Raw genomic sequence first — 26,971 nt, 5'->3', positions numbered from 1 at the left:
TTTCAAAATAAACTTAGGTTTACGCATGCACAAAACTGACACATTCTACAAAGTATCTGAAGAGAGGTGTCCATTGCTTAGTGGAGAAAAGAACTCCTGCCCTGTCCTTTTCCCTCAAAAGAGAAAGCTACGCCATGAAGACAGAAGAAAAACTGTGCTACCCCCCATCAACATATACATTCTTCAATATGTCTCTTTTCCAAAGCACAAAGAAAACTCCTTATTTTTCGACATATAACCTCGTATGGGTTGCCTCTGTTTATTCCTACCCACCTAAATGCATGCATGAATTTTTTTCAAGGTTTCATTTCTCACCTTTGAAATAACTCTCTAATGTCACACCACATTTTAAACTCAATAAAAAATAAATCAGAGAAAAGTAAAACTCTTTGAAAGTCATTTCCCTCTACCTTAGTGCTTGCTTTGGTCTTGGTGGAAAACCAAGCTCAGAGCATTTAAAACAAGATTTATGAATCAGGCTCTTTAGGATGAATGTTTTCTAATGCGCCAGTGGTTAAAAATTAACTCTGACAGGTGTAGAAGGGCAGGGAGGAGAAAGAGTCATTTATTTTCCACTCTGGACTTGAGGGTGCAATATTAGACTTCAATTATGCTACATTAATATTTCTGAATATATCCATGAAATCTGAAATATGTAAATACACTTATAATGGGTTTCATTCAAAGAAACCCATGTTAAATGGTCCCGTTTTTCCCTTAGTTGCTCTATAGAAATCTACGTTAGTTACCTAAGTTTTAGTAGGGTAAACATAATGATTCAAGAAAACCTGCTGTTCAGCTTTAAATATTTTTAAGATTTTTAGTAACAAAGGGAACAGTGCTTAACCTTTGAAACCTTAGTTTCCCTTCATATTGGGAGAAGCTTTGTTTCACACGTTTGCTGGATGCATTAAATGAGTTGTTGCGTGAAAGTGCTTTGAAAGTGGGGGAGTTTATCAAAGAATAAAAAACAATTCATTTGGGTTATTATTATACTGTGCCCTGTTCTATGCTAGGAAGAGCTCCAAAGGAGAAGTGGCCTTTCCTTGAGAAATGTGGTGGGACAGATGAAACTACTAGGAAGAACTACAGAACAGGTAAGTGTAAGAGGACAAGGGGCTTCAGGGCATAAACATACTGAATGGGGCAACAACCTACACATAAGTAAGGGCTGGGGGGACCTACGTGGGCACAGATGAAGTGAATGGCACTGTTTGGGGCTGCTGTGTACAGTTGTACATTTTGTGCACTGTGTAAAGTTACCTGGGCAAAGTGGCAGTAGGAGCTGCCATTGGAGGGCCTGGGCCCCTCCACTCACCAAGCCACACAGAGGAAAAGGTTCCTTCCTCCCTCCAAGGAATGCACCCACAGGGCCACACTGCCCTGGGAGTGTCTCTTTCATACTTTGATTAAAGCCCCTACAGGCTCCCGGAGGTCTGGCTCTGCTGGCTAGGGACCTGGGGTCAGTGGGGACAGTGGGCTGACAGGATTCAGACAGTACTCACTAGGAAAGGTGGATTGACGAGACAAAGCTGCAGAAGGAGGCCAGCTCTGGTGGGGCCTTAGAAACTAGAGTTGACGCAACAGGCGGTAGAGACATACATACTACAAGTTCATGAGCTTCAGAACTTAGCACCTCATTTCATTCTCCCAACAACCCCAGGAGAGAGGCATTATTCCCATTTCACAGAATGGAGAACAGTTTGGAAAGGCTGAGTTACCTGATGATAAACTTGGCAAATAAGTAGCAAGAGCTGAGATTCAAACCCAGATCTATTTGACTCACATTGTTCTTTCCACTGCACAACCAACGAAGGGAGGGCCTTGGAGCCTTATCCCAAAAGCTATACAAATTGTATGTGGCTCTTTACTCTATGTGACCCAGAGGTGCAAATTTCACATATTTTTAGTTTATTACTTGCTGGAGACTTCAGAGGACTGTTTAACTGGTCACTAAAAGCAGCACCATTACTCACAAACCCAGGCAGCAGATAGAGCAACAGGCTGCAGCCTGGGGCTGGTCCTCCCGCAGACCCGGTTCTGACACACACAGGTTGGGTGGCAGCAGGTGATACTCTCAAGCTCTGTGGGCTTTAGTTTCCTCGTGTGCAAACGAAGAGCTAGACAATGCTTTCAACTCTCAAGTGATGCTTTTTATGATACTGTCACTTAAAATATGTACTGCTCTTTAAGATCTGATAAAACTCTCAAGCCATTATTTTTGTACTTTGCAATTTAACTTGAATAAATCTTTGAAATTCCCTTGAACTGAAACCCTATTTCTCCTTCCCTTATTCAAATTGTATCTATTATTCAAAGCCCATTTCAAGTCTTATTTTTTCTATGAGCGTTTTCTGCCTATGTAATTGCCCTAAAAAGTCACCAATCACATCTCTAAAATTCTTTTTGTACTTACAGCTCGTGCCCTTCCTCCTGATATTTAATTAGACACTATGTGCTAATGGGTCCTGTTTGAACTGACACACAGCCTCAAACATCATCAGTTCTGCCCATTGTTTCAAGTTCCATCTGCTAAGAACTAGCAAAGACGTCTGCCTGCCCCATAATAGTCTTGTTCCCCTCTCCTCTCCCACAAATATCATTTACATATTCATTTCCATTCACAACAATAAAGTCATTGCAAATAAGTGATTTATGACCACTGATAGAGACATACTGGTGTTGTGCTTCCAAAGTCCTCTGGTGCTAGAACATGCTGGGGCAACAATGGAGGATTCTACAAAAATGTCACATTACTACCAGGCCTAAGAAGTCATTTCTCTAACCCAGGGTGTCCTGCCAATCATTTGCACTACAGCCATTCCTGAACATGAAAGTGTTCAGAATGAGACGTTTTTCCTGGGGTGGGTAGCCTATTTTCACAAGTGAGAGACCCTGAAGCATCCGTTTAATTCCAAAGGGCCCACACAATTTCCAGAACAGCTAAGAGGTATCACACAGAGGGAAAAATGGCTCCAACTAGGGTTTAAATTGACATGGATCCAAATTTTTGAAGATGCTGCATGAATTCTGTGATGGTCTAGCAAACGTTCAAGGCTTTATCATTCTACAACAGAATTGATGGAATCAATCCGCCTCTGCAATTGGCACACCAGTTCCTTATAGAAGAATGTAGGTAGGGTCTATGGCATACCAAGCAGTTTTAGGTGCGCATTATGAAACTGGTTGCAGATGAATCTTTTCTTTGGCAGAATTGGGCTAAAACTGATAAAGACGTTTAACCAGTTTATACCAGTCAGGCCCATTAAACTCCACCACTGACCCTACTATATTCCACAGAGTAGAAATTCTCAAAAACTCCATGTGATCAACTCATTTGTGGGTATCTGGCATCTCTTGTCTGGCATTCAGCTTCCCTGCGTCACCTCTCCGGAGGGGCAGCCACTGAGAAGACCAGGACCACAGCCTGGCCCTGCCCCGCCAGCAGGGCCCCGCTCTTGCTAGTCTCTGAGACAGACTGCCGTGAGTCGGGAAGAAGTGAAAGATCACAGCCGGGCCTTTGGCCCAGAGTCCTCCTTTGTTTCTCCTTCCCCACCCATGGGACTCATCCAGGGATGGTCATCAATGAATGGCTCAAGTGCCAGGTTCCATACCTGTGGCCAGGCAGCAACTTAACTGTTTGTCTCCTTGTACTTGCCCCCAAAGAAAGGAGAGTCTGTGAGATGGATCCTTTCAGGGACTTTGGAAAACTTTGTGTTTGCACCTCACGGCTCCATTTGGCCCCAAAAAGATGGCTGGTCAGCTAATGATAAGATTCCCCATGTGGGGGACAACTCAAGCCAGGCGCAGTCAAGTGGGGACCAACAGGAGAACCCACGGGGTTCACAGAGGTGGGCACAGCCCCCCACTTTCCCCAGGCTAAAAAAAGCCTCTGCCTCTGTGGCTGCATTCCTTCCCAAAACCTGCAAGGGAAGTGATTCAATGATGTGCTCTCCATCTATTCATATGCATATAGGTTTTGTCCCTTGGGGAAGTTGAGACTTAAGGTGCAGCTGCCTGCAGGCAAGGGTGATTGACTCCAATCGGTTTCCTATTATGATGTATAGGACTCACAGATCTTGAGATTGACAAGCTTTATCTCCTTTGCTTCCCCACCTAACTAATAAAAGCTGATGCTAGGCCCGATTAGGCACCACAGCCCAGACCTTGAGGCTGCCGGTCCCCTGGCCCTGGCACTTTATTCAAGGCTACTGTCTTTTCTTAACCCTGCGCCGCCCTCCTCGCTCCCTACAACCCTCGTTGTGCTGGACGCGACAATACCTGTTCTACCCGCTCATCACAGGGCACTTCTAACCCATCACTGCAATCTTTCCTACTGAGCCCAAGGCGGCCTCTGAACACAGACACAGCTCCACCATTCATTAACAAATGACTCCAGCGGTCACCGGAGATGAGACCTTTGTGGTAGCCCCTGGACTCAGGTCCCAGGCCATACCTTAGACAGACTTCTCTGATGCAGTTTACCTACAAGTCAGAGTCTCCCTGCTGAACATCCTGCTTGTTGTGGTTTGGGACATCTGGAACACTCTATTCCTGCCTTAGGTACCACTTCTGCTGCCTCTCTGACCTCTGGATACCATATTGTGAGCCTGTCCCCGGAAGCCCTCCCCAACACCCGCCTCATTTATCCCAATCCTACAGGTGGGTTTTAAGCATAGGCCCTCGCCTCCCTCAGTCTGTCCCATCCAAATGCAAACAACCAAACCTGGCCATGGAACACCTTCAAAAGCACAACTTAAACCACCACTGCCTGACACTGATGCCTGGGTCCTCAGGCCTGCTCATACAGAGATACATTCAGTCATTTGCATGAGTTACCTATCATAAACAATACACTGATGATGTTTTACTTAACTTCTAGGCATAAATGAAGACCACAAGCAACACTGTTTACCGGTCCCGAAACTTCACCTTAGGACCCTAATCGCTATTCTAAATGGCCAGCCTCTATTAGCTTTTAACCAGTACATATGGCAAAATAAGGCTGTTTAGACTTTCCACAGAAGAAAAATACATCAGTTTAAATTAAATCCACTGCTAACATGGTCTACATTTCATTTCATGCTTTGTTAAATGGCTAGTTGAATGCCAGCCTGCTTTCAAAGAAGTGTCTGGCTTGCTTTAACTTGCTTCAGTGAACACCCTGGTTTCATACTGCTTGCATTATTGAAAATGTTTATTTTGACAGACATTTCTCAGCATACCTGCTTCCAAAAAACACATTCCCAAATACTTCAAATTATATAGTAATTATAAGTCCCCTACTTTCTAAATATTAGAAAGAAAAACAAAAATGTCAACAACTAAAATGAACTCCATAATTTATGCAACAACTAGAAGCATAAAAGTTGAGGGGAAGAGAAAACTCTCCCAACAAGCCTCATCTAAAACCAAGATCCCTTAAAATCCACAATGTTAAAATCCAGATAATATTTACCATATACACTACCACTCAGCGATTTTTGTCTTTAAATCACAAGATAACAGTATATCATGCATCTCAATTCTACAAGAAACTTATATAATTTCAAAGGAACTCTAAAGCCGCGACTTTCCAGGCTCTAAGAACCAGACCATGCAAGAATTTTAAACGTTCAAAAGGCATTACCTGGTGCGGGCTGTCGTTCGTTCCATTCTGTTGAGATTAAAATTTCTATAATGTGTATGAGGTGTTCAGTATTCTCCGAGCTACAAAAAAGAGAATTCTGTTAGAAACTTTCCCCCTACACAACAGTCATTTTTCATTTCTGTACATTCAAGTGTAAAATATGCACATGCACCTGTGAACTCATATCTTTAGAATAAGTTTAATGACCAATCAACCTAGGACTACTCTAATCACCCAAAAATACATGTTTCTTTCACTTACCTGGCTGCTGGGAATCTGAAAAGCAGAGGGCTGAAAAGTTCCGAGAGTACTCTTGCAGTCAAAAGATTTTTGCTGGCGGTTTGGGAGAGTTTGAAGAAATGTTTTAGCAAATACTGAAGCGTAAGCCAATACTGATGAGGTATGTTAGGTGACCTAATGAGCTTCTTCAACAGCTGGATATATTCTTCGGAGCTTTGTACTTCTACAAGTTAAAACAAAAAAAAGAGTAAGAGACTGTTTCTAGGTATCAGTGAATAAACACCTAGAAAATGTCTCTTCTTCTAGCTATAGAAGAAGTCATTTAAAACAAAGTCATTAGAAGCAGCAGACAGCACAGTTACTCTTCTTGTCAGAAAAGGCATTGTGAGAAAGTCGAAATCTCAAGTCAAATGGAAATGTAAGAAACTCTTGGTGTAAAAAACCACAAAAGGTTCAGGGTGTGCTGGCAGAAATCTGCCTTCTATTGAGCAGCTGCAAGTGTGATTGGCTACATCGGAGGAGCATCAGATAAGTATCACAGGTTTTGACTTTGAAGGTCACAAACCACAATTTCCTGCCCCCAAAGAACTTGAACTGAGCATCAGCTCCTAAAACTGAGAGTCCTCTTCCCTCAACACTTTTGTAATGGCCACTTGAAAAAGATGAGAAGAACCACCCCAGTCACCAGGTCTTGTCCCAGTTCCCTGAACCTAGATGGAACATGGGACAGGGACACTGTGGCCTTCACTGATATAATGAACTATGTTAGTACTGATAAAGGTTAACAATTAGCCATTTCAAAATGTGGACAGTCTTCCTAAGCCCATGAGAACCGGGGCCTTCTATTGGCTGTCCTGGTAATGGAGGGAAGTTGTGGGGGAGGGGACGAAGGGGTGGGGAAAGGACAGCGAATTTCTACTAATATTTTCTAAAAATTATCTCTTCATATGCAGCACTTCATAGATTTTAGAAGTACAGAAACCCACATCTCAATATAGGTTCAATAAGGTTCTCAGAAGAGAAAACTAACCTTGGGCTAAGGAAATCATTTCATTGTAAACAGCTACTGGAATGACAGGATTTGGTAAGTCCAGGAGATACCGTTTGAAAGCATCTGCTAAAACTTGAACATCAACTGTTTCCAAGTCCACGGAGGCGGCATCTATGATAGAAATATGTAAAAATATATTTCAGACATTTTGAACATTGGTTGGGCCAATTTTCTGAACGTCTGACTTAAATGTGACACATGAAAGGAAGCAATGAGGACAAATACGAGATACTTGAGTACGTATTAACAGGATTTTTCACAGGGGTTGCTCCTGGCATTTCAAACAGAACAATTTTTCTTTGTGTAGTTCCGTCTGTCCCCAACGCTGGAAGCGTTTAGCATGATGGCCCCTACCCGTGATGCCAAGAGCACATTCCCAGACGTTCAGGCAACAAAAAATATTTGTCCCCCACAATTCTTATGTTGAAGCCCTAACCCCAGTACCTCAGAATGTGACTGTATTTGGAGATAGGGCCTTTAAAAAGGTGGTTAATTAAAATAGGCCATTAAGGTGGGCCCTAATCCAATTTGACTGGTATCCTTATAAGAGGAGGAAATTTGGACAAACAAAAAGACACCTGGGGTGCATGCACAGAGGAAATGCCATGTGAGGACACAGAGAGAAGGCAGCCATCTGGAAGCCAAAGAGAGAGGCCTCAGAAAAAAACCAAACCTCCCTTGATCTAGGACTTCTCGCCTCAAGAACAGTAAAAAATAGGTTTCTATTTTTTAAGCCACCCAGTCTGTGGAATTTTGTTATGGCAGCCCTAGAAAACTAATATAGTCCCTTCTCCCCCCCAACATTTCCAAATACCTTCTGGAGGGTGGTTCTGCCCTGATTGAGAATGGTCCTGCCTAGGAAAGGCTAATCATATAGTAAAGGTTTCCTAAAACCTCAACAGGAAAACGTGAAATGCAAACCCACAGATTTCCTAAAATCTGAGTTGCTAAATACTGCATCTCAGAATCAATATAAAATTTAATCTAACAGAGTGACTGATTAAACAATAAGATAAAGAATTTTAGCAGTCCTTCTTAAGAATCTCCAATAAAAATAATGGGAACATCTTTAGAACATTTCCCCCTAATACTGACAGGGTATTCAGATTAGCGTACTACTAATCTAACCTGTGGGTACTGAACTCAACTACCTCAGAAGAATGATAAGGTGAGCATATCTGTCCAGTAAATTCTTCAGCTGGAAGAGAGGTCAGGCAATTTAGGAACAGGGTGATACAAAGCAAGTCAAAGTTCCCCTCTGAGAACGTGGGAGAGAAACAGGCATAGTGCCTGGCAGAAAGAAGGGATACTGGGGGAAGGAATGACTACAGGCATCTAGAAACGAGAGGCGTGTGGCTGCTGCTGAAGAATGCACACGAGTGAAATGAAGGTTAACCTGAGGAGAATTAGCGGGAGACCTGGGAACTCAATGGAGAAAAGGTGAACCAAGTGCTACGTGATGAACAAAATGCTGTATTTTAAAACAGGTTTATTAGTTGTGGTGTTAAAAATAAGTTGGGGAGGAGTGCTGCTGGCAGGAAAGGTAACACCAGGTAATTTGAATTCTAATACAACTAGAAATGTGTGAGACATTATCAGGAAGTGACTGGATGGCGTTGTGACCTAGGAGAGAGCGAGAAAGAACCACAGTTCACTGCAAGGAGTTTGAGCATGAGTACGAGATGGTATCCTGGGTCCCGTGGACCAAGAGTGATATTATAAATCACTTCTGCTTGAGCCTGAAGCTACCAAAGTTCCTTGGATACACGCTCATAATCCAAAGTTGCCCCACTAACTGGGCAGATATTAGGAAAGATAATCACACAATACTGTAAAGCTCAGAAAAGACCATCTCATAACAAAAGTGGATAGGTTAGTCTGAGGAAAAGAATTATTAAACTTAAAAAGGTGGAGAGAGCAGGCAAGGGTTAAATCACTTAAATGTCCTACAAAGAACTAACCAGAGACATATCACATCTCTAACAAGCATGGGAAAGGTAATACTAGGTCTCTGCATAAAGGATCAACCTCGAAAGTAATGCAACTGCTAGTGGACTGTCAAAATTGTGTGTGCATCATGACAGGGACATTCCATAGCCACTGGCTATTGGGCAAGCTGCTGCCCCGCCCCCTCCCCCCCCACACACACATTTCACCCCCTGTATGCTTCATTTACTATGTCTCTTTGCCAGCAAATTATTATTTCTTAATTTGCTCTTCCTATAAAAATGTGATAAACCATTGGATGATGTAGTAAGACAATGAAACACTGAACATTCCACATGTCCCTCCCTCAGGCAGGGTTTCTGCTGCCTTCTCTGCAAGAGCAGTGCTGATGAGCCATAGCTGTCGCAGGACACTTCCCAGAGAGTATACTAACGATGTGCCTCCCTCGTAGACTGAGAGCACGTCAAGGGCACGGACTGCGGCTCTGACCTTCTCCACTTGCTTCCCCCAGTAACCAGCACACACAATGTACCTGTTAAACATTTGTGGGCTGAACTATAAAAAGTCCTTAGAGTAGGGCTTCAGTGAATTAACACGACTCTAACACATGACGTGCATCCCAAAGAGCCTTTACAACCTTTGAATGAAATAACCTTATTTCAAGTCTTTGGGTAAGCCTTTGGCAAGTCTTTGCATAAGCTCACCTTATATCAAATTCCACTAGAGCTGATGACATAGTATGTTCCATTTATTTTATTTTAATGTAACTTCTAAAGCTTCTTGGAGTTTCTGTCTGGTTTCTGCTCTCTCTCTCTCTCTCTCTCTCTCTCTCTCTCTCTCTCTCTCTTGTTTTTGTTTTTTATTTTTTTGTGTTAAAGCTCTTCCAAGAGCCATACATGTCTGTCATGATGACTTCTGAAGCTAGCTAGGTGAGAGCTATAAAATCTTTAGGTCTAGGTTAGGTGAGTTTATATGCTCTTCCTCCCCACTTCTCACTGAGTCTACCCATGACAGATAACCAGCAACCTTTCCTCCAACACTTCATCCCTCCTCCAACTGGCATGGTGGCCTCTCCTCAGTTGATCTCTATGTATGTCAGTAGTTCTCCTTTGGGGTTCTCAATTTTGCTATCCCACCATCACCCCCACCAGATATCTGCCAATGTGTGGAGACATGACTGGGGGACAATGGCATCTAGTGGGTAGAGGTCAGGGATGCTGCTAAGCTGCTACAATACCCAGGATGGCCCCCTACGACAAAGAATTATCCATCCTAAAATGTCAACAGTGCTGAGATTGAAAATGCCAATGTTTAAAAATTGAGATAGAACTGACATAACATTATACAGAGAGTGCCAAAAAAATGTATGTACATTATAAGAAAGGGAGACTGTATTAAAATTATAATCAACATATACCGATAACAAAAGATGACTACAAATCACGTTTGACTTCTGCAATTACAAGAGGTGCTCAAAGTGTTACCATCAGTGTCCAGACACTTCTGATTACGGCCAACTACTGCTTGAGCAACGTTGACCAAAGTGTTCACTTGTATACATTTTTTTGTCACCCCTGGTATTATTTTCAGGTGTACAACAAAATGATTCTGTATTTGTATATATTGTGAAATGATCACCACAATAAGTCTAGTTAACAAAATTTTTTTCTCGTGATGAGAACTTTTAAAGAAAAAGCCTGATTTGGGTTAAGGGAAACCAATACAATCAGGAGAAAATTGACACCATTAAAATTCAAATGAGACAAAAAAGAAATAATTCATTTTAGGGCAATATAGTAGGAAAAAAGGACTTCTGGAGTCAGAACAATTTGTGTGCATGTCACACCTCTGCCTGCAGTAGTACTAGTATTTAAATCACAAGGTTAATGTATGGATGAAATAAAATAACCCAGTAGGTGTTAATAAAAGTGGGCTGCTGTTTTCCGTCTGTCTTTTTCAGACACTGGTAATTCATAGGGTTTGTTAAAAAGACTTTTTTTGTTGTTGTTTTTTTTTTGCTTTTTTTAGTGTAAGTGACTTATCTCTGAATTTCTCCCAGGATACAGTATTTTTATGAATTGAGAAATCCTCAAGCTGGAAACAGTCCTAGAGGATCCACTCCTAAATTTAGATAATGTTTACTCTTTTTTTGCTACAAAATTAACTTTTATAGCACAGAATGCAAATGAAACCAGTGTTCTACGTGTGTGTTTTGATCTCAAATGAGGAAGGAAAGTTGTCTGTCAAAATATATGGTTGACATGAATTTTGGTTATTTATTCCATCTCACAGGTGGTGTGAAGATTTTTTTAAAAGCTAAACTGCATCATTGTGTGTTTGGTCACATTTAAAAACTCAACCACTATTTCTCAAGTAACTCCCATTTTATAGGTCTCTGATGTCTAAACATTTCCTGTGACTTTTAACATGTTCAACTTGACCGATTTTCTGACCAAAACATGTATCACTATTTCAATTGGCTAAGGACAAAATTTAGTGTTTCCTTTATACCCTGGTAAAGCTGTTAAAAATAAAGAAAAACAAGTCTTTCACCTTTAGTTTTCTGTCTGTCATCTTCTAATGACCTACTCTGTGGGTAAGACAGGAGACGCAACAGTAAAGAGGATATGCCCTGTATTTACATGAAAGACTGGTTTCCATGTACAAAGGGAAAAAATGAAAGTTGAAAACTTTTTTTTAAAGCTTCAATGAACATTTGTGCAGTGCATTTCAAGTGAAACTATTTACTGCTAACAATCTAATCTCCTTTTTCCCCAGAAACATCTCTTCTAAAAATTTTCATAAGATGCCTCATTTTGAAGCTGCCTCACACTTCGAATTTTGGTTTACTAAATATCATGTGGGTATTCTTTGCATAACTATATATCTGAAAGAGCGTCTTCCAAACTAGGGTTCACTCTTTTTGGTTCAAACATCCAGCAGTTAAAAAATGTGAGGCAGAAAATTATTTTCTAAAACAAAAGTGTTAGAAGGGAATGAAGGACCTGAGAGCTTCTAGAAGTTCTATAGAAAAAGACTTGCTAGAATGATTGATGATAAATAAATTTATTCATGTTTGTACAGTTTCATTCTGTATGGCAAAGGAAGGAGGGGACAGATGGTGTGTTGCAGCTGCTTGTACCCACTCACAAGGGCCAACTGTGTTCAATTCTGCCCAAGTTAGAGTTCAGTGACAGTGTTGGGAGCTTGAAATTCACCACGGTGGGAATATTCACACCACAGAAATGGGCAAATCTGACAAACCAAAGCTCTCACCCTCTCCCCTCAGAGAGTTCGTTTACCATGGTATATAGCACACTATGGAATATAACAGTATCATAATGTTACTTAATGTAAATATTACATGAAAAAAAGCAAAGAAAAAGGAAGACAGAAAGAAAGGAAAGGGAAAGGAAAAGGAAAAAGAGAGGGAAAGGGAAAAAGGGAAAAGTTCAGAAGAGACAACTGTTAAATGACATAGCCTTATAAATATTTTTTAAACTGATCCAGATGAATTAGATGTAGCCAACTGCAGGGTCAGAGAAAGATGGAAGACATGGAGAGCCAGAGAAATCCCAAGAGGTTGCTTCTCTTCTCTGTAATTCCGGCCGGACGCAGAGGCTCCTGGCCATGGTGCCGGCCAACGTGTCTGCAAGCAGGCATGCACACAAACCCCAACTCAGGCGGCAAACATCAAAGGTTGGCACTGTTACCATAATAGGGCAGAGGGAACTGGGCCCGATTTCTGAGCTCCCTTCAAACTTAGAACATTGCATGGTTAAGTTCAAGTTTTGGGTGCTTTACCTGAAACAGAAAGATAAGACCTCTTTCCCATTTGTATTTCTATCTCCGTGACACTCACCACAATCAAGAAGCTGTCGTAATTCTGCTGGGTTGCTGGAGCTCTGTGTTCTGTATAGAGTTGAACATTCCAGACCTGGGACACAAAACAGACTGAGTATGCAAAACACAGCTCTCTGGAGAACCTGTGAGCCTGCTGCCAGAAAGGCTTTCCAGTTTCCATCCGGTATCTATTCTAGATGTGGACCAAATATTCTTGGAAGTCCACTCCTACTATTAATCTTATCTGGCATGTCAATCATTTTGGCAAAATCATCTGGCCACAAAGGAGCAACTTAATTTATTAAATGATGGAGAATTTAATAGTTTCCATACAGTAAGTACATGTTAATATGGAGTTAGAAATCAGACCCAGGGTATGTCCCCAGTATACAGCAACAAGGAGCGTGCATGTGTAGCACACGTAGGAAGAAATGTATTTAATGAATGCCCAAGAAGAGACAATACATTTTAACACTGCACCCATCAGATTACCTTTCTTTTCAATGGCTTCCACGAGCTTGATAAGAAGAGGTGGAGCAATGTCAGGAGGGGCAAACTGCTCTGCAAGATCCGGAAGGCTCGAAGCTGCAAATACACAAAACCCTCCAATTATGTTTAATCTGCGGTAACCAAATGCATCAGATCACAATGGAGGAAGTGTAAATGCAGAGTACTTCAGTTCTGTCTGGCAGTAGCAAACACAGGCCTGAGTAAGAGAGGCTCTTCTCTGGCCCTCCTCCAGTTGTGCCTCTTCCCACAGCGTGATGAGTGTTGGGGGCCAAGAGAACATAGCCTTCTTCTGTCCTAGGGCACACTCAGAATAATTACCCAGAATCCCAAGCCCCTTGCCCCAGCGGTCTCTCAATACCTCTTCCCCTGTCTATCCTCCCCAGGGCAGATCTGCCCGTTGGGGTGCCCCTTTTGGTCCAAGGAGTGGGCGGGGGCTCAGGGAAATGGAGTCTGGACGTGCAAGGCCCCTGCAAAGCCACGTTCTGGGGCAGAACTCAGAGCCCAAAAAATCTGAATTCAAATCTGGCCTCCTGCTCATTATGAAGAAATAACTGTTCAGGCAGGAGGATAGAACAGATTTTATCCAATCGTTTGTTAACGTGATTTATAACTTTGAATTACTCAGACACAGAATATGTGGGCCTTCTTTTGTACTCTTGTCCCAAGCCCCAAAAATGTCAGGGGTGGGCCCAGGATCAGATCTGGTAGTCAATGCACACGAGCACTGAGCACTTGACACTCAAGTTAAGTCCTCGTGTGCCTGTTGTCAAAGCCTTTATTTGCTTACTTTGGTTCGTTAGTATCTTAGGGAAAGAGATCCTGTCATAAAATGTTTTCCATGCTCTACCTACATGTTTTATCAACTCTGCTGATACAAAAGAAGAAACATCTCATTGGATGACACTTACAAATACTGTCCTTCAGCATTACATTGATAACTGTATTCTCACTCCAAAAACATGAAACCATTTTAAGTAAAAACTTTTCCTCAGAATGTACCAGAAGAGGGAGCTAAATATATTCACCTCAAATTTCTCAAACTGCAAAATAAAGGTAAATGATAGTTCTTTTTTGAAAATACTTATATGTGCAACCTGTTTATTAGCCATCAATTAATAATGTTTTAAACACTTAAGGTTCACCATAGTGTAGTCCTATCAATGAATAGTTTATATAATCTAAGAAAGATAAATATTTATAATTTTGTTTCAATGAGATTTTAGTGATGTGACTATTATAAGCCGTATATCAAATTAAGCAAATTTCTAACAGGCCCGTTTTTCTAATACTAAGAGTCCACATAGAACAACAGATTTACAATACAAAAATAAAATTATATTAAATTTTTACTTCAGAGAATTAATGAACTTGTATCATTTTACAAACCCTATACCCTGTGGTTCAAGACCCTTTCAGATTGCAATATGCCCTGTGATAGACAGACACATGTGACCTTGCCACCTACTATTTCTGTTAGCCATTGCAGCTATCCAGGATAAATGGCGCAGAGCTAAATTATGGAAGAAAATCCTATAGCAGCACTGTCAAGCAGAACTTTCTGTGATGATGGAAATGCTCTAATAGCTGTGCTATCCAATAAAGCAGTGACTACCCACATTCGCTTCCGAGTACTTGAAATGTTGCTACTTTGATTAATTGAACTTTTAAATTTTTATTGATTAAATTGAAATAGCTATAGGTGGCTAGTGACCACAATGTTGGAGAGTACAATCTTAGAGGCTGAGCTAGGGCAGATTTTGTCAACAGCAGATGAAAGATTCCCGAGTTGACTTTGTGCTAGAGACCCCACTATAAAGCCATCCCTGAGGACAGGGCATCTGGACATATAGTTAACTGACATCTGAACCCTAGGCAAGCAAAGTTTATGATTCAGTCTCCTGGGTAACATCCCTGGGATACATTCTGGATTTCATAAAGGCAGGACAGATGCCATTTCTAGACAGTCACTATGCAAGAGAGCTGCGTGGGAAGTTTACCTGTCCTGTGTTTCCTTTACCTGCCTGAGCCTATGGATCGCGAAAGGAAATTGCTAGGAAACCAGTCCCAGGCACTACCACAAACCCCTGGAATTGAAATATCCAGGAATGGAGCTGGTTGTCTGTTTTGGGTTAGTACTAAGTCATAGGACATGCTGTTATGATAAGCAAATTCATGCGGATAACTCCCTGAAAAAAATCCAACAACGACATGCACCAAATCTCTAAATGTTAAAATGTGAGTATATCTGAAAAGCACTTAAGATACAAAGGTCTTGAAAGTTTCATATTCTTTTTAATTAAAGGCATTACAAAATTAAAAAAACTATAAAATGAAAGAGCATACTATTTCATTTTTTTTCTGATCAACTATAAACTACTTCCCTTTGCCTTCCAAGAGTATCAGCTCACAAAAATATCATCCCCCCCAAATGCCTCTACACTGAACAAAATGCAGTTACTATCCTATCAGCAGCATATGTAACAAAAGGAAAACATAACTGTAGAGAAATGTTATGAATCAGGCTTCACTGCCATTCTCTTCTTAGCCCTCTCAAACTTACAGGTCTTAGCACATGCCAGGATGAAGAAAGCTGAAGGTTAAATCGTAAATACACGAATCCAAGTATCCATCCAACACTCACTCATCCAATTAACACACCCAGTTCCACTTCCCTTCTCTCATAAATTAAACATTTTGTTTTTAAAATAAGAAAAAAAATCTTTAAAGTTGGCAACTGAAAATGGAATTACTTAATAAAGGTTTATCTCCTTCCAGAATCTTATCAAAATAATCATTTCTGCAGGCAAATATGAAAGTTAAATTAAGTGATAATTAAAGATGTCACCTCATTGTGATTGGAATATTCACCCAACAGCTGTTATAGTACTGGGTTGGCACATATTATATTTAAAAGGGGTTCCATCTCTCTATTTCTTCACTTCAACTTGAAGAAGGAAAAAAAAAAAGAAAATCTTTCCTTAGTCCTTTCAATATTTCTTTAGCAAAAAAATGGTGGTTTACTTTCAGTGTCCTAAGTTACAAAATATCACTGGTTTCACTCATTAAAGTGTTACATGAAGTTTCTGGAAAGCATTGTGATAGCTATCAGGTTATCTGGAACATTTCTCAAAGTGCACACCAGAATACAGATATTCCTTTTATCATATACTGAGTAAAATTCCCACTGAATATTTTATTTTGAAAAAAGCTTTATTACCTAAATGTATGAATCACCACAGCGGATCAAAGTTTTGCAATGGGAGTTTTAAGAGGTAAATTTTACAAAGAGAGACAATTTAAAAAAAAAATAACACTGCACATTAACACTGAACAGATTTCCTATTCTCTAGTATAGTATCTGTGATTCAATCCATTTCCCCTTTAAAACATTTAAACATAGGAAATGTGGTAGCCCTACCCAAGCAGCATTTAACGTTCACTTCTACTTCCAGCAACGTGATCAATTAATATGAAAAGTCTAAAAAGTATTTCTAAAGCAAAACACTAATTATTTCAACACTCCTAAAATCAACTATTTATTTAATTTTATTAAATACCCAAGGTCAATATTTACTTTTCCATTAGATCCCATTTTAAGAAATTCCAACAGGAAATGGCAATTGCTAGGAAATACCAATTTTGCAAGTAGTTTTTTGAAAAGTCATAATAAAACCCCATATCATACAGTTCAATAAACCAAAACATAATGGAACTAAAACACATATGTACAAAATATATAGATCACATATGGTGACTATTAAACACAACATAAATTAGCATGATCCTCATAAAGTTTGCATACAAATGCTCATTACATTTCAGGTTTTTATAGCTGAATTTTTATACCAGACATATTTTTATACCTGAATGAGGAATGCTTTTTAATTGTGAATCCTGCAGTAGCCGGCATTTAAGTATGGAGAGCCACGCCCACTCTTAAAAATCTGGGTGAATTTGTAGATTCCTCTACTACAATCCAGCACTAGTTTTGCACTTAGCTGAATCATTTTCATCAGACGAAATGAGTATTGTGAGAAAGGAAAAAAAAGAAAAGAAAAAGAAAAAGAAAAAGAACAGCAGAAGGATCTAAAAGTGGTGAAGCCAAGATATGCATCGTTTTGTAAGAAAAGAGGAATCCGTCCTCAGCATCGACAAGAATGCCAATGAACTAGGTGTCCCAGGTTGTAGAAAGAACTGTTGATGACAAATCACATTCTGCCTTTTCCACTAGTTCTATTTTTCCCCCCTTTGCCCTGGTGACAACCAATCACATGCAACAGAAGAGAGCTTTCTCTCCAAACTTAGGCCCTTCCCAAACCACTAACATGGACAGGCCTGAACAGTCCTTGGGCACCAGCGGTGTGTGGGAGACAGTGGCATTCCTTGCATTAAATGGTGCCAACACCGCTACAAAGTGCAAGATGAAACCAGCACACAGCTGCACCTTTGGGAGGCGTTCTCTATAAAAAAAGATATTTTAGAGTTAGTGCCTGGCAGGGACGAATGGAAAGTTTAAGCTGAAATTCTGGGACTCCAGAGACTGCGCAAGCCAAGTATTTCATTACTGATGGAAGCAGTTTGGAAGTATATGAAACACTGCCACTTACCTTTTAAAATCTAATACAAATACACAGAAAAGCAAGTGTATATGCAAAGTGTGGGTCAATATTAAATCAAGATGTTTGTCTAATCACTGTTGCTAAATCAAAACTTTATTTCTGTCTGAAACAATGTCTCATTGTTTCAAATGAAAAATGTATACGCTAGTGGGCAAGAATCTAACAAATCCTAATACATTCTTAAATAAACCCTATAAGCGTGTTCATACCTTATGCCTATAATGATTAATACTCTGAACGATTAAACTTCTTAAGCTCTACGGGCAAGCCATAATACTGGCTAAAAACCTGAAGCTAAAATACTAATACAGCAAAAAAAAACAATTATGGGTTCCTTAATTTTGGAGCACACCTGTTTAATCAGCAGTAGAGAAATTATTAAAAGCACAGGTTCAAAGCTAAAGAAACTGGGATTTTAATCCTGGTTTTGCCACTTACTAAGTGTAACCTTGGGCATGTTAATTAACTTGAACTCCAGTTTCTCTATCTGTAAAATGGGAATTGTTAGTGTAATAAGGATTCAAGGACTAATATTAGGCTGGTGCAAAAGTAATTGCGTTTTTTGCAATTGTTTTCATTTTTAACCTTTTAAACTGCAATTACTTTTGCACCAACCTAATACAACAAATAAACATGGTAGGCATAGTGCCCCATATGTAGAAAGCACAAACAAATGGGTAGCTATTATTAATTTACAATTATTCGTGTAAACTTTTTCATTATTATTGTTAGATTTAATACTCAATTGTAATGGCAAATTTTAAGACCCAGAAATTATTATTATTAAGACAGAAAGAATTCTCAATACTTTTTAAAGATGGCAAACAGGAAGCATATTTGATAGAGAAGATACCTTCATTCTGCCTTTCATTGTACATGTAAACACAATATCTTTTCAGAAGTCATATCTAAAATACCACGTTTTAAAAAATATATTGTAGTTCTCTCCAAAAGGACTATCATCTTTAATTTTTCTGAGTTATTATACTTCCATTTTCCAAATGTAAAAGAAAAATTAAGTTGGAATGATATTGAACTTGGTGGAAACAAGGGCTTTTTCTTTTTTTTTTTTTGAGGAAGGAGAAAAAGAAATATGGACAACTGAAAATGGGAGTACAAGAGTAGATGTGAAACTAAATCTTCAGCCATAACTACATTATTTCCAGAGATAACTAGTTAGAGGGAATTGAAAGAGTTGTCAACAGATTTTAAACAAGTCTGCAAATCTTTTCTGATACGCTAAACTAATTAGTCTTTAATACCTTTATCTTCTCCCACTTACCTCTTCTGCTCTACAGCTTAAAAACAAATGAAGGGGATCTGAGATTCTCTGCCCATTTAGTTTTATTTCTAGACAACAGACTAGTATAGGAAACAAACAGCAGGCTAAGATCTTCCTAATCATAAGCGGACATTACAGCTTTGCTTCTGACGAATGGCTTCAGCTAAAGCCTTAGAATTAAGAGATAACTGAAACGCAAGATTCCACTTAATCTTTGGCAGGCTAACCCAATTAATTGTGATTCTTATCATCTAAATTGGAGTCGGACTTAAAAATTATCATTTACAATACATAGCAAATTAAAATGCTGGGCAGGAAGTAAATGGGAAAGAAAGGGACTCTCCCCTCTCCCCATTAGGAAAATAGTTTATACTAGTTGAGTCCCTGGGATTTAGGAAGCTAAAGATTTGTAAGGGAAGTTGGTCTTTTGGTTTGTTGGCTTAGCAAGATTTCATATCTAATGGCACTAAGAGTCCCCTAAGGGAAGGCAAGAAGGAAAAAGCATACATACACATTGGGTGCGTGGCCATTTGTTGAACAAATAAGTGAATGAATGATTATTACTGAACATCAATTAGGAGCCACACCCCAATAGTAGTATTTTACAGACATGCTTTTATTCTCCATAGCAGTTCAAAGACGTATAGTCCTTATTATCCCCAATTTAAAGGTGAGGAAACTGAGACTTAGAGAAATTAAATCATTTGTTCAAGGTAACAAAGCTATAGGGGTGTCCCTAAGTTCAGGTTGGATCTCTTTCTCTCCACCAGAGTCTGTGAGTCCCAGTCAAGGAAAGACGCCTGTGATGAGTTTCCAAAAACTTCCTGCCAAGTCTCCCTAACTTAAAGGGTAACTGTGATAAAGGTGTTACGTGACACAGATATTTGATGCTTGATCCCACGAGTAGCCACAGTACTTTTTGGCGTGTGCAAGTAAAGCTAATCAGCTTTGTTCCCTCCAAATAAGCAAGACAGTACAATTCTCCCTCACTACAAAATATTTTGAAATGCAGATAATTAACATTGCAAAGAGAAAGCAATGAAAGCACTTTTAACAACAAGAGGGAGGCAGGGGCTCCAGGTGAGCCAGCTATCTCCCTGTGTGTCTCAGGGTGAACCTGTTGGAGGCTCACTCACTTCTCTCTCATTTATATCAAAGAATAGACTTCACCGTCATATGTATAAAATGCAATGAAATAAATGCTTAAAAATAATAAAAGCAGGGTCTTCCAACATAACTTAAGAAGCCCCAATTAAAGGATCCTCCGATCAGGAGAGGGCAGAGGTAAGGGAGACAGAAAGATATTACTGGTGAAACTAGAGACCAAAAACAAGCGTTTTGATCTAGGCTGGAACCTAACTGTGCAGAAGCTAGGCATCGGCTGACCAAGGGGAAAGTACAGAGAGGAAGGAGCTGCCAAAGAAGCAAATTTGTCCAGCAAGGCAGGACAGGCAGTTTTAAGAAGGCCTAGATGGAAATCAGAGGAAAACCAGATTCCATTCTAATAACTACAGAGAGAGTAGGACTTTTTCTGACATTTTTAAACATACTACTGAAAAGTTCAAAGAACTGTACAGTGAATGCCCATATATCTTCATCCTAGATTCTACAAGTAACATTTGACTCTGCTTTATTACATATCTATCCATCAATCTATCTTACTTTTTTTGGGATACATTTCAAAGTTGCAGAAATCATTCACTATGGACTGAATTGTATCCCCTGCCTTCCCAAATCCGTATGTTGAAGTCTCAACTCCCAATATGATTATTTGGAGATGGGAACTTTGGGAGGTAATTAAGTTGAGATGAGGTCATGAGGGTGGGGCCACCATTATGAAATTAGAGTCCTTTTAAGAAAAGACTTCATAGAGCTTACTTTTTCTCTGCTGTGTGAGAACATAGAGAGGCAACTGTCTGCAAGCCAGGAAAGAGCCCTCGCCAGAACCCAACCTGCTGGCACCTGGATTTCAGACTTCCAGCCACCTGAACTGTGAGAAACAAATCTCTGTTGTTTAAGCCACCCAGTCTACGGGACTTTGGTCATCGCAGCCTAAGATGCCTAACACATCAATACACTACACTCAAGAGAGGAAGGAAACTTTTAAGTCTAGAAAAAACATCAATGTCAAATACCAATTCTGTAGGTATTTAGTAAACATCTTCTGTGTGTCAGAACATTCCCAAGGACAGTGCTTCCTAAACTTTAATGTGCGTATTAATAACCGGATCGGGCTGGGGTTCAGGGTTCTGCATATCTGACATGCTCCCCGGTGCCGCCCGTGCTGCCGGTCCTTGGCTCACACTTGGAGCAGTAAGGGTGAACCCACCAGCCACAGAGAGAAAAGGCAGATCATGGTCGGAGACAGAACCCTAATGATTAACCTTCATACTTGTTGCTTCCATGCCTTGGGCTTCATTCATGGGCTGGTCTTATACCAGATCCCAGCAGCCCAACGTCTGAACATGTGTCAGGCAGATGACGCTGACTGACACGGAGGGTCTAGCTATAAAACCTAATCAGAGCTGATCTGATACCTAATTAGATATCCAAAGAGAGATTAGCGGTAGAGGCTGGGCTGCTCTATGCATCTGTGCACATTGGTGGGGAAAGGGTGATGACGTGGGTCACCACTTGCCAAGGTCCCACAGTAAGTTCAGGCTCAGTTAGCACCCAGTTCTACTGATGCCCACATCAGAGCTTTTCCCACTTCTAGCCACATTCAAGAGGACTCAGCTGTTTAAATTTTGGTGGAGTTGGGGGACAGGAGAGGAATAGGAAATATTGGAAAGGCTGATCTGACAAATTATTACTACTACTACTACTACTATTAGTACTACTACGTACTACTTGTAGTTCTTATGTATTTAACACTCACCATTTCCTCGAAAATAAGTCCTAGCCGAACAATCATCTCTAATGCGTCTTTTGGAGTAAAAATTAATATAGGACCCGGTATCATATTATATTATTTTATATTAATTATATTAATATATTATATATTATATATTACATTAATTTTTACAATAATTAATTTTACAATAATATATTATATTATATTACATTAATTTTTACTCCAAAAGACGCATTAGAGCTGATTGTCCAGCTAGGTCTTATTTTCAGGGAAACATGGTAGTATTGGAAACTGTGCTCGTTGCTTTGTGTGCTTTATCTCATTTAATCTGTGCAAACTTGTGAGTTCTTAAAATTGTCCCCATTTTACAGATGAGGAGACCGAGGCTAAGAAAAGTTAAGCAAGTTGCCCAAAGTCATACCAGCAGTAAGTGGTAAAGGTAGGATTTTAAAAAACTGATCATTTCAAAGCCAGCTGTAACCACTCGGAATCTCGGTTGCATGCAGATACACCGCATGACACCATGCTGGTGGTTACAAAGCCATGAGAAGAGGTTGAAAAGTCTTTGCAGGATACGAATGGAAAAGCACTTGGCAACAGGAGACACCCACAGTTACAACCCTTAGTGACAGGAGGTGTGTTTGTTCAACTTGAGCTTGGACTGGCGGGCCATTTTCTCGCCATCACCTCTGCTTTATCAGGATTGAACTCTTGCCAGTCTGCTCAGCCAGGCTAAATATTTTCAGGACAGCATTTATTAAATATTTTCTCATAAGGCTAAACTAAGCACATTCTTCCCCAAGGATGTAATGGGTTTTATTCAGCTAAATATAGCTGGTTAACTTATCACTTTCAGCAAGGTATGAATGTACTATTCTGGTTAATCACTGGGTGGAGAAAGGGCCCAGCAAATAATTTACAAATACATATATTTTGTAACTTACATTTCAAAGGTTCCAAAATGAAATCCTAATAAGATATGCTTAATGAGTATATGAAAGGAGTTAACGTGCTCCTGATTAGAGAAGGAGAGAAGAGAAAGATGAACTGTCTGTGGGACTGGGTTGAAACAGAACATAAAGGAAAAAAAGACAAGAGGCCAGAAAATAACGAATAGCAAGTTCCTTATCAGTTAACACAGAAAATAAGACAGTATTTAGTCAGCTATGTTTCAATTAAAAAAAAATTATTTTTAAATCACTGATATAAAACTAAGCTATCCATACACAGTAAGGGTGCAATTTTGAGATAGTAAACACAACCCTAAACAATTGCGTGAGGAATCAGTTTTTAAAAAAATGAAGCAATATACTTTTACTACCTCAGACAAATGTGATTAATTCTGGCAGATTAATAAATTCTCATATCTCGTAATATACTCTGTCAGTGAAATGAGCAAGGAACTATTCACTTCTCAGCTAAAGAGATTCATGGACTTATTCTGGTTATGATTTTCTTTTTAAGGATAGAAATTTTTTTAGATGGGTCAAGCTGGACAGCAGTTGGATCATATTAAATTCTCAAAAAAGCGCAGGGTAATAAAGAGCACTATGTTACAGAGACTTCTTTGTGCCAGACCAACCTACGCTTAAAAAAACACCAAAACTGTAAAATACAAGAGGCTGTACAGATAAACCAGAATCAAAATATAAAATACATATATTGACTACCGAAACAAGACTGCCCATATTCACAAAAAGATCCTCAGAAATAAGCTAAAAAAAATACAGATAGGTGACATCTGAGACCTGGGTATGTTTCATAATTGCTTAGAAGTCAGTAGGGAAAAGGTGGCTACGTCAAATAAACTAGAGCTAACTGGTGAAAGTAAAGGAGTGAAGTCAAAAATTAAGCTGGACCCAGATATGGAACTACTCAATCAGTCATTTTAATCAACACTCGAGATTCTTGATAGAAAATACATTGGTAACAATTTGCATATAGCGCAGGACTAAACCTTCCCAGCAAAAAGTGGGAATGATAAGGAAAATGTTGGTTTCCTGTAATGAAAATAACCATGATGTTGATGAAGGACCTAGTGACTCAGGCTGGTGGGCAACCCAGAGGTGAAAGCAGTCACTGATCACTGCAGGCTATTCCTTTATGCATTCTCATCCCAAAGTTGCCCCTTTTTTTCTTTTTAAAAGATGTTTTTATTAGTTTCAGGTGTACAAAGCAACATATTAGTTAGACATTTACAGCCCTTACAAAGTAAAAACCCCTTCCCCCAAGCTACTACCCCTCGGACATCACACATAGCTGTTACAATACCATCGACTATATTCCCTATGCGATGCTCTTTCTTACAGTTGACATATAATATTATCCTACTTCAGCTTCAGTGTACAGCACACTGAAGGTCGCCCCTTTCTGAACAAGCGTAACAACCTATGCCCCACTTCTCCGTTGCACCACTTCTGCCTTCAGTTGAAAGGGAAGTGATAGGGCCTGAACCATGGGAGGGAGTTTTGTACATTGTGTTCTATCAGATTAGGCCTCAGTAACTTTATGAATTATGAGCTGTCAACTTCTTTTTCATCTGCTATAGAATATGCTTCTTAGAAATTGTGGCTATAAATAAAACAACAGATGTTTGCTGGCTTCAATAGAAGCTTGGGTAATTTTTTAAAAGGGGCTAGAAGTTAAGAAAATTAATTCAAAAGGCTATATCAGGTTTCCCTCTGTTGGTCACTTTTTGCATTATTCTGTAGAAGGCACAGATTATTCATTTTTAGTCCATAAAATACTTTTGGGGGCCATTTAATGTAACCTATTGGACAAAGTAGAAGGCAGTTTATAACATATTGCATCCTTTCTGTGACTTCTGTTAAAAAACACACACAAAAAACTCCTTACATATGCATAATTGTTCCTAAACCATATGAAACGCAATTGAAAAGCCACTGTGCAGTAGTAGAAAAAATAAAAAAGACAACAGGTGAGGACACGAGTTCTAGACCCCTCTCTGTCAATAACAGGTTGGGGAAACTTTGGGGAAAACATTTAATATCTCTGGGCCTTCATTTCCATATCAGCGACATGGTAGGGTTGAGCTAATACGTTATACAATAATTTCTAGTTCTTAAATTCTATGACTGGAAGATAAAAGTCAAGGAGATCACATGGCTAATACAAAATTACTGAATTACATTTTATCATGAGTTACTTTAAAAATAACTCTTATTTTCTCTGTTGCCACTATGTGATTGCAAATCTGGTAAAAATCACAAGAAGGCACCTGGGGAATGACTGGAGCTGGTACCAAGCAAAAGATCACTTCAAATATTGGGGGGCAGGGGGGCGAGGGTTAAGTTAATTACATTAAATAAATTAAAAATGACAAAATTTGATTCTATTTGATTGGGCTAGTTTAACCTATAATTTCTAACAGGGTGGGAAAGCTTTTGTGCAGTAGTGTTTTTGAGTGAGATAAAAATTTTCACTCTGTCAGGAGGAACAAATTCAAAAGGACTACAACACCTCTCCAATTTCTGTATGTAAATCTAATGGAAGACAACTAACTACATATTCTTAAATGTATTTCAAAGTCAAGACTACTACTGATCAGAGACTAACTTTAAGTTTCTGTGTATCATGATTTGGGAAGGTGGGGGTGTAGAGATCATGAAACTGAGAGCAACATAAAAGTCAGGCCAAAGAGGTGGCGAAGGAGGGAGGGAGGGGAAGGGGGGACAGTCACTGGCTTAGATACTGCTCTAGTCACTTAGGTTATTTCCTTGAGTCATGATAACAGCTTTGTGAACGACACTGGTCTCATTCTGCATGTGGGAAAGACTGAAAGGTCAGGTGACTACAGCAGGACCACTTGACTGGTGTCTGGCATCAGATATCACAGCCCACGTCTGTCTGAATCTGGGCCCTGCTCTTTCCACTTCACCTTTGATTGCTCCTATGGGTAGTTCTTCCTCCTGTTCTCCCTCTTCTGAGTTTTTTTAATTCAGTTGCTTGTAAATGCAATCCCTTTTAACATTTTGAGATTTCTGACCAACATACACTGGGCTCTAAGAGACAAGAGAATGGGTCGGTGCAGAATCTGTTCATGATTGACACAGTGAGTACAGGCATCCATGGTAAGACAGGAAAAGGGCTTTACTGGAAGGCTCTGTTCCCCAGACCCTAGATCATTGTTAGTTTATCCATTTCCTCCGAGGGAACTTGGCATTCAGTCATTCGGAAAATAATACATTCTCAAAAAATGTGGTGGTAGGAAAGAGTCCCAAAGCACACAAGATCAGAAATAATATGCCAGACTGCCCTTAATACGTATTTGAGGCTCTCGTTACTAAGATGCTAATCATGATGGCAAACATTTATGATGCACTTAATATGTGCCAGGTACTGTGCTAAGTTGCTTTACTGAAATTCTCATTATTAGGAAGGTTCTATCATCATCCCCATTTTACAGAGGGGAAAACTGAGTCTGAGAGGTTAATGATTTGTCTAGGCTCACAGAGTTGTACCAGTCAGAGCCAGGATTTAAGTGACAGAGGTTATCTGGTTTAGAAGACACAAAGGCATCTCCCTTCCAAGGGATCCTTACCTACTAATTGTCATCTCATTGAGTTCCCTTAGGGCATATGGTTTCCTTAGAGACTGTACCTTTTCTTGGTATAGCCCAGTGCACTACTCTGGAAACTGGCACGGCACTGCCAAGAGCCAGTAACAAAGTTAGAAAGACAAGAGTTCTCTAGTTAAAGAACAGACCTGGAAAGCAGGGAGGTCTAGAAAGCCACTCCCTGATTGGCCCATTTTCCTACATATAGTATTTTTTAAATTGTATGATATTCTATAGGATGTTGAGCATATCCGATCTATACCCACTAAATGAGACAACATCCCACTCATGGTGACAACCCTCTGCATCCTTGAAAATCACAATATGAGACCAATTGTTTCCATGTCCTATCTTGCATTTTGATCATGCACTTTGGAAGAAAAGACACAGAAAAACATGAAAAGAAATCCAACAGAATAT

At 39.7% G+C, this 26,971-nt stretch overlaps 1 protein-coding gene across 3 annotated transcripts in view; it reads right to left on the bottom strand.

The window, feature by feature from the left end:
- The window catches only part of PIK3R1 (phosphoinositide-3-kinase regulatory subunit 1), an 86,543-nt gene that overhangs the window by 16,062 nt on the left and 43,510 nt on the right, over nt 1-26,971 (bottom strand). For 2 of the 3 annotated variants that reach the window (XM_019746039.3, XM_019746040.3), the window contains 5 exons: nt 13,203-13,295; nt 12,730-12,804; nt 6,900-7,031; nt 5,891-6,092; nt 5,630-5,709 (listed from right to left, as the gene is read on the bottom strand). In XM_019746039.3, the coding sequence (XP_019601598.2) occupies nt 5,630-5,709; nt 5,891-6,092; nt 6,900-7,031; nt 12,730-12,804; nt 13,203-13,295 (582 nt within the window). Of the gene's footprint in view, nt 1-5,629; nt 5,710-5,890; nt 6,093-6,899; nt 7,032-12,729; nt 12,805-13,202; nt 13,296-17,083; nt 17,618-26,971 lie in introns of those variants that run through there. The other variant, XM_019746042.3, reaches the window with a different exon arrangement.

Source organism: Rhinolophus sinicus, chromosome 3, assembly GCF_057876585.1.
Source record: "Rhinolophus sinicus isolate RSI-liver-muscle chromosome 3, RSI-T2T, whole genome shotgun sequence".
NCBI lineage: Eukaryota > Metazoa > Chordata > Mammalia > Chiroptera > Rhinolophidae > Rhinolophus > Rhinolophus sinicus.
This window is presented reverse-complemented; position numbering and strand designations above follow the sequence as displayed.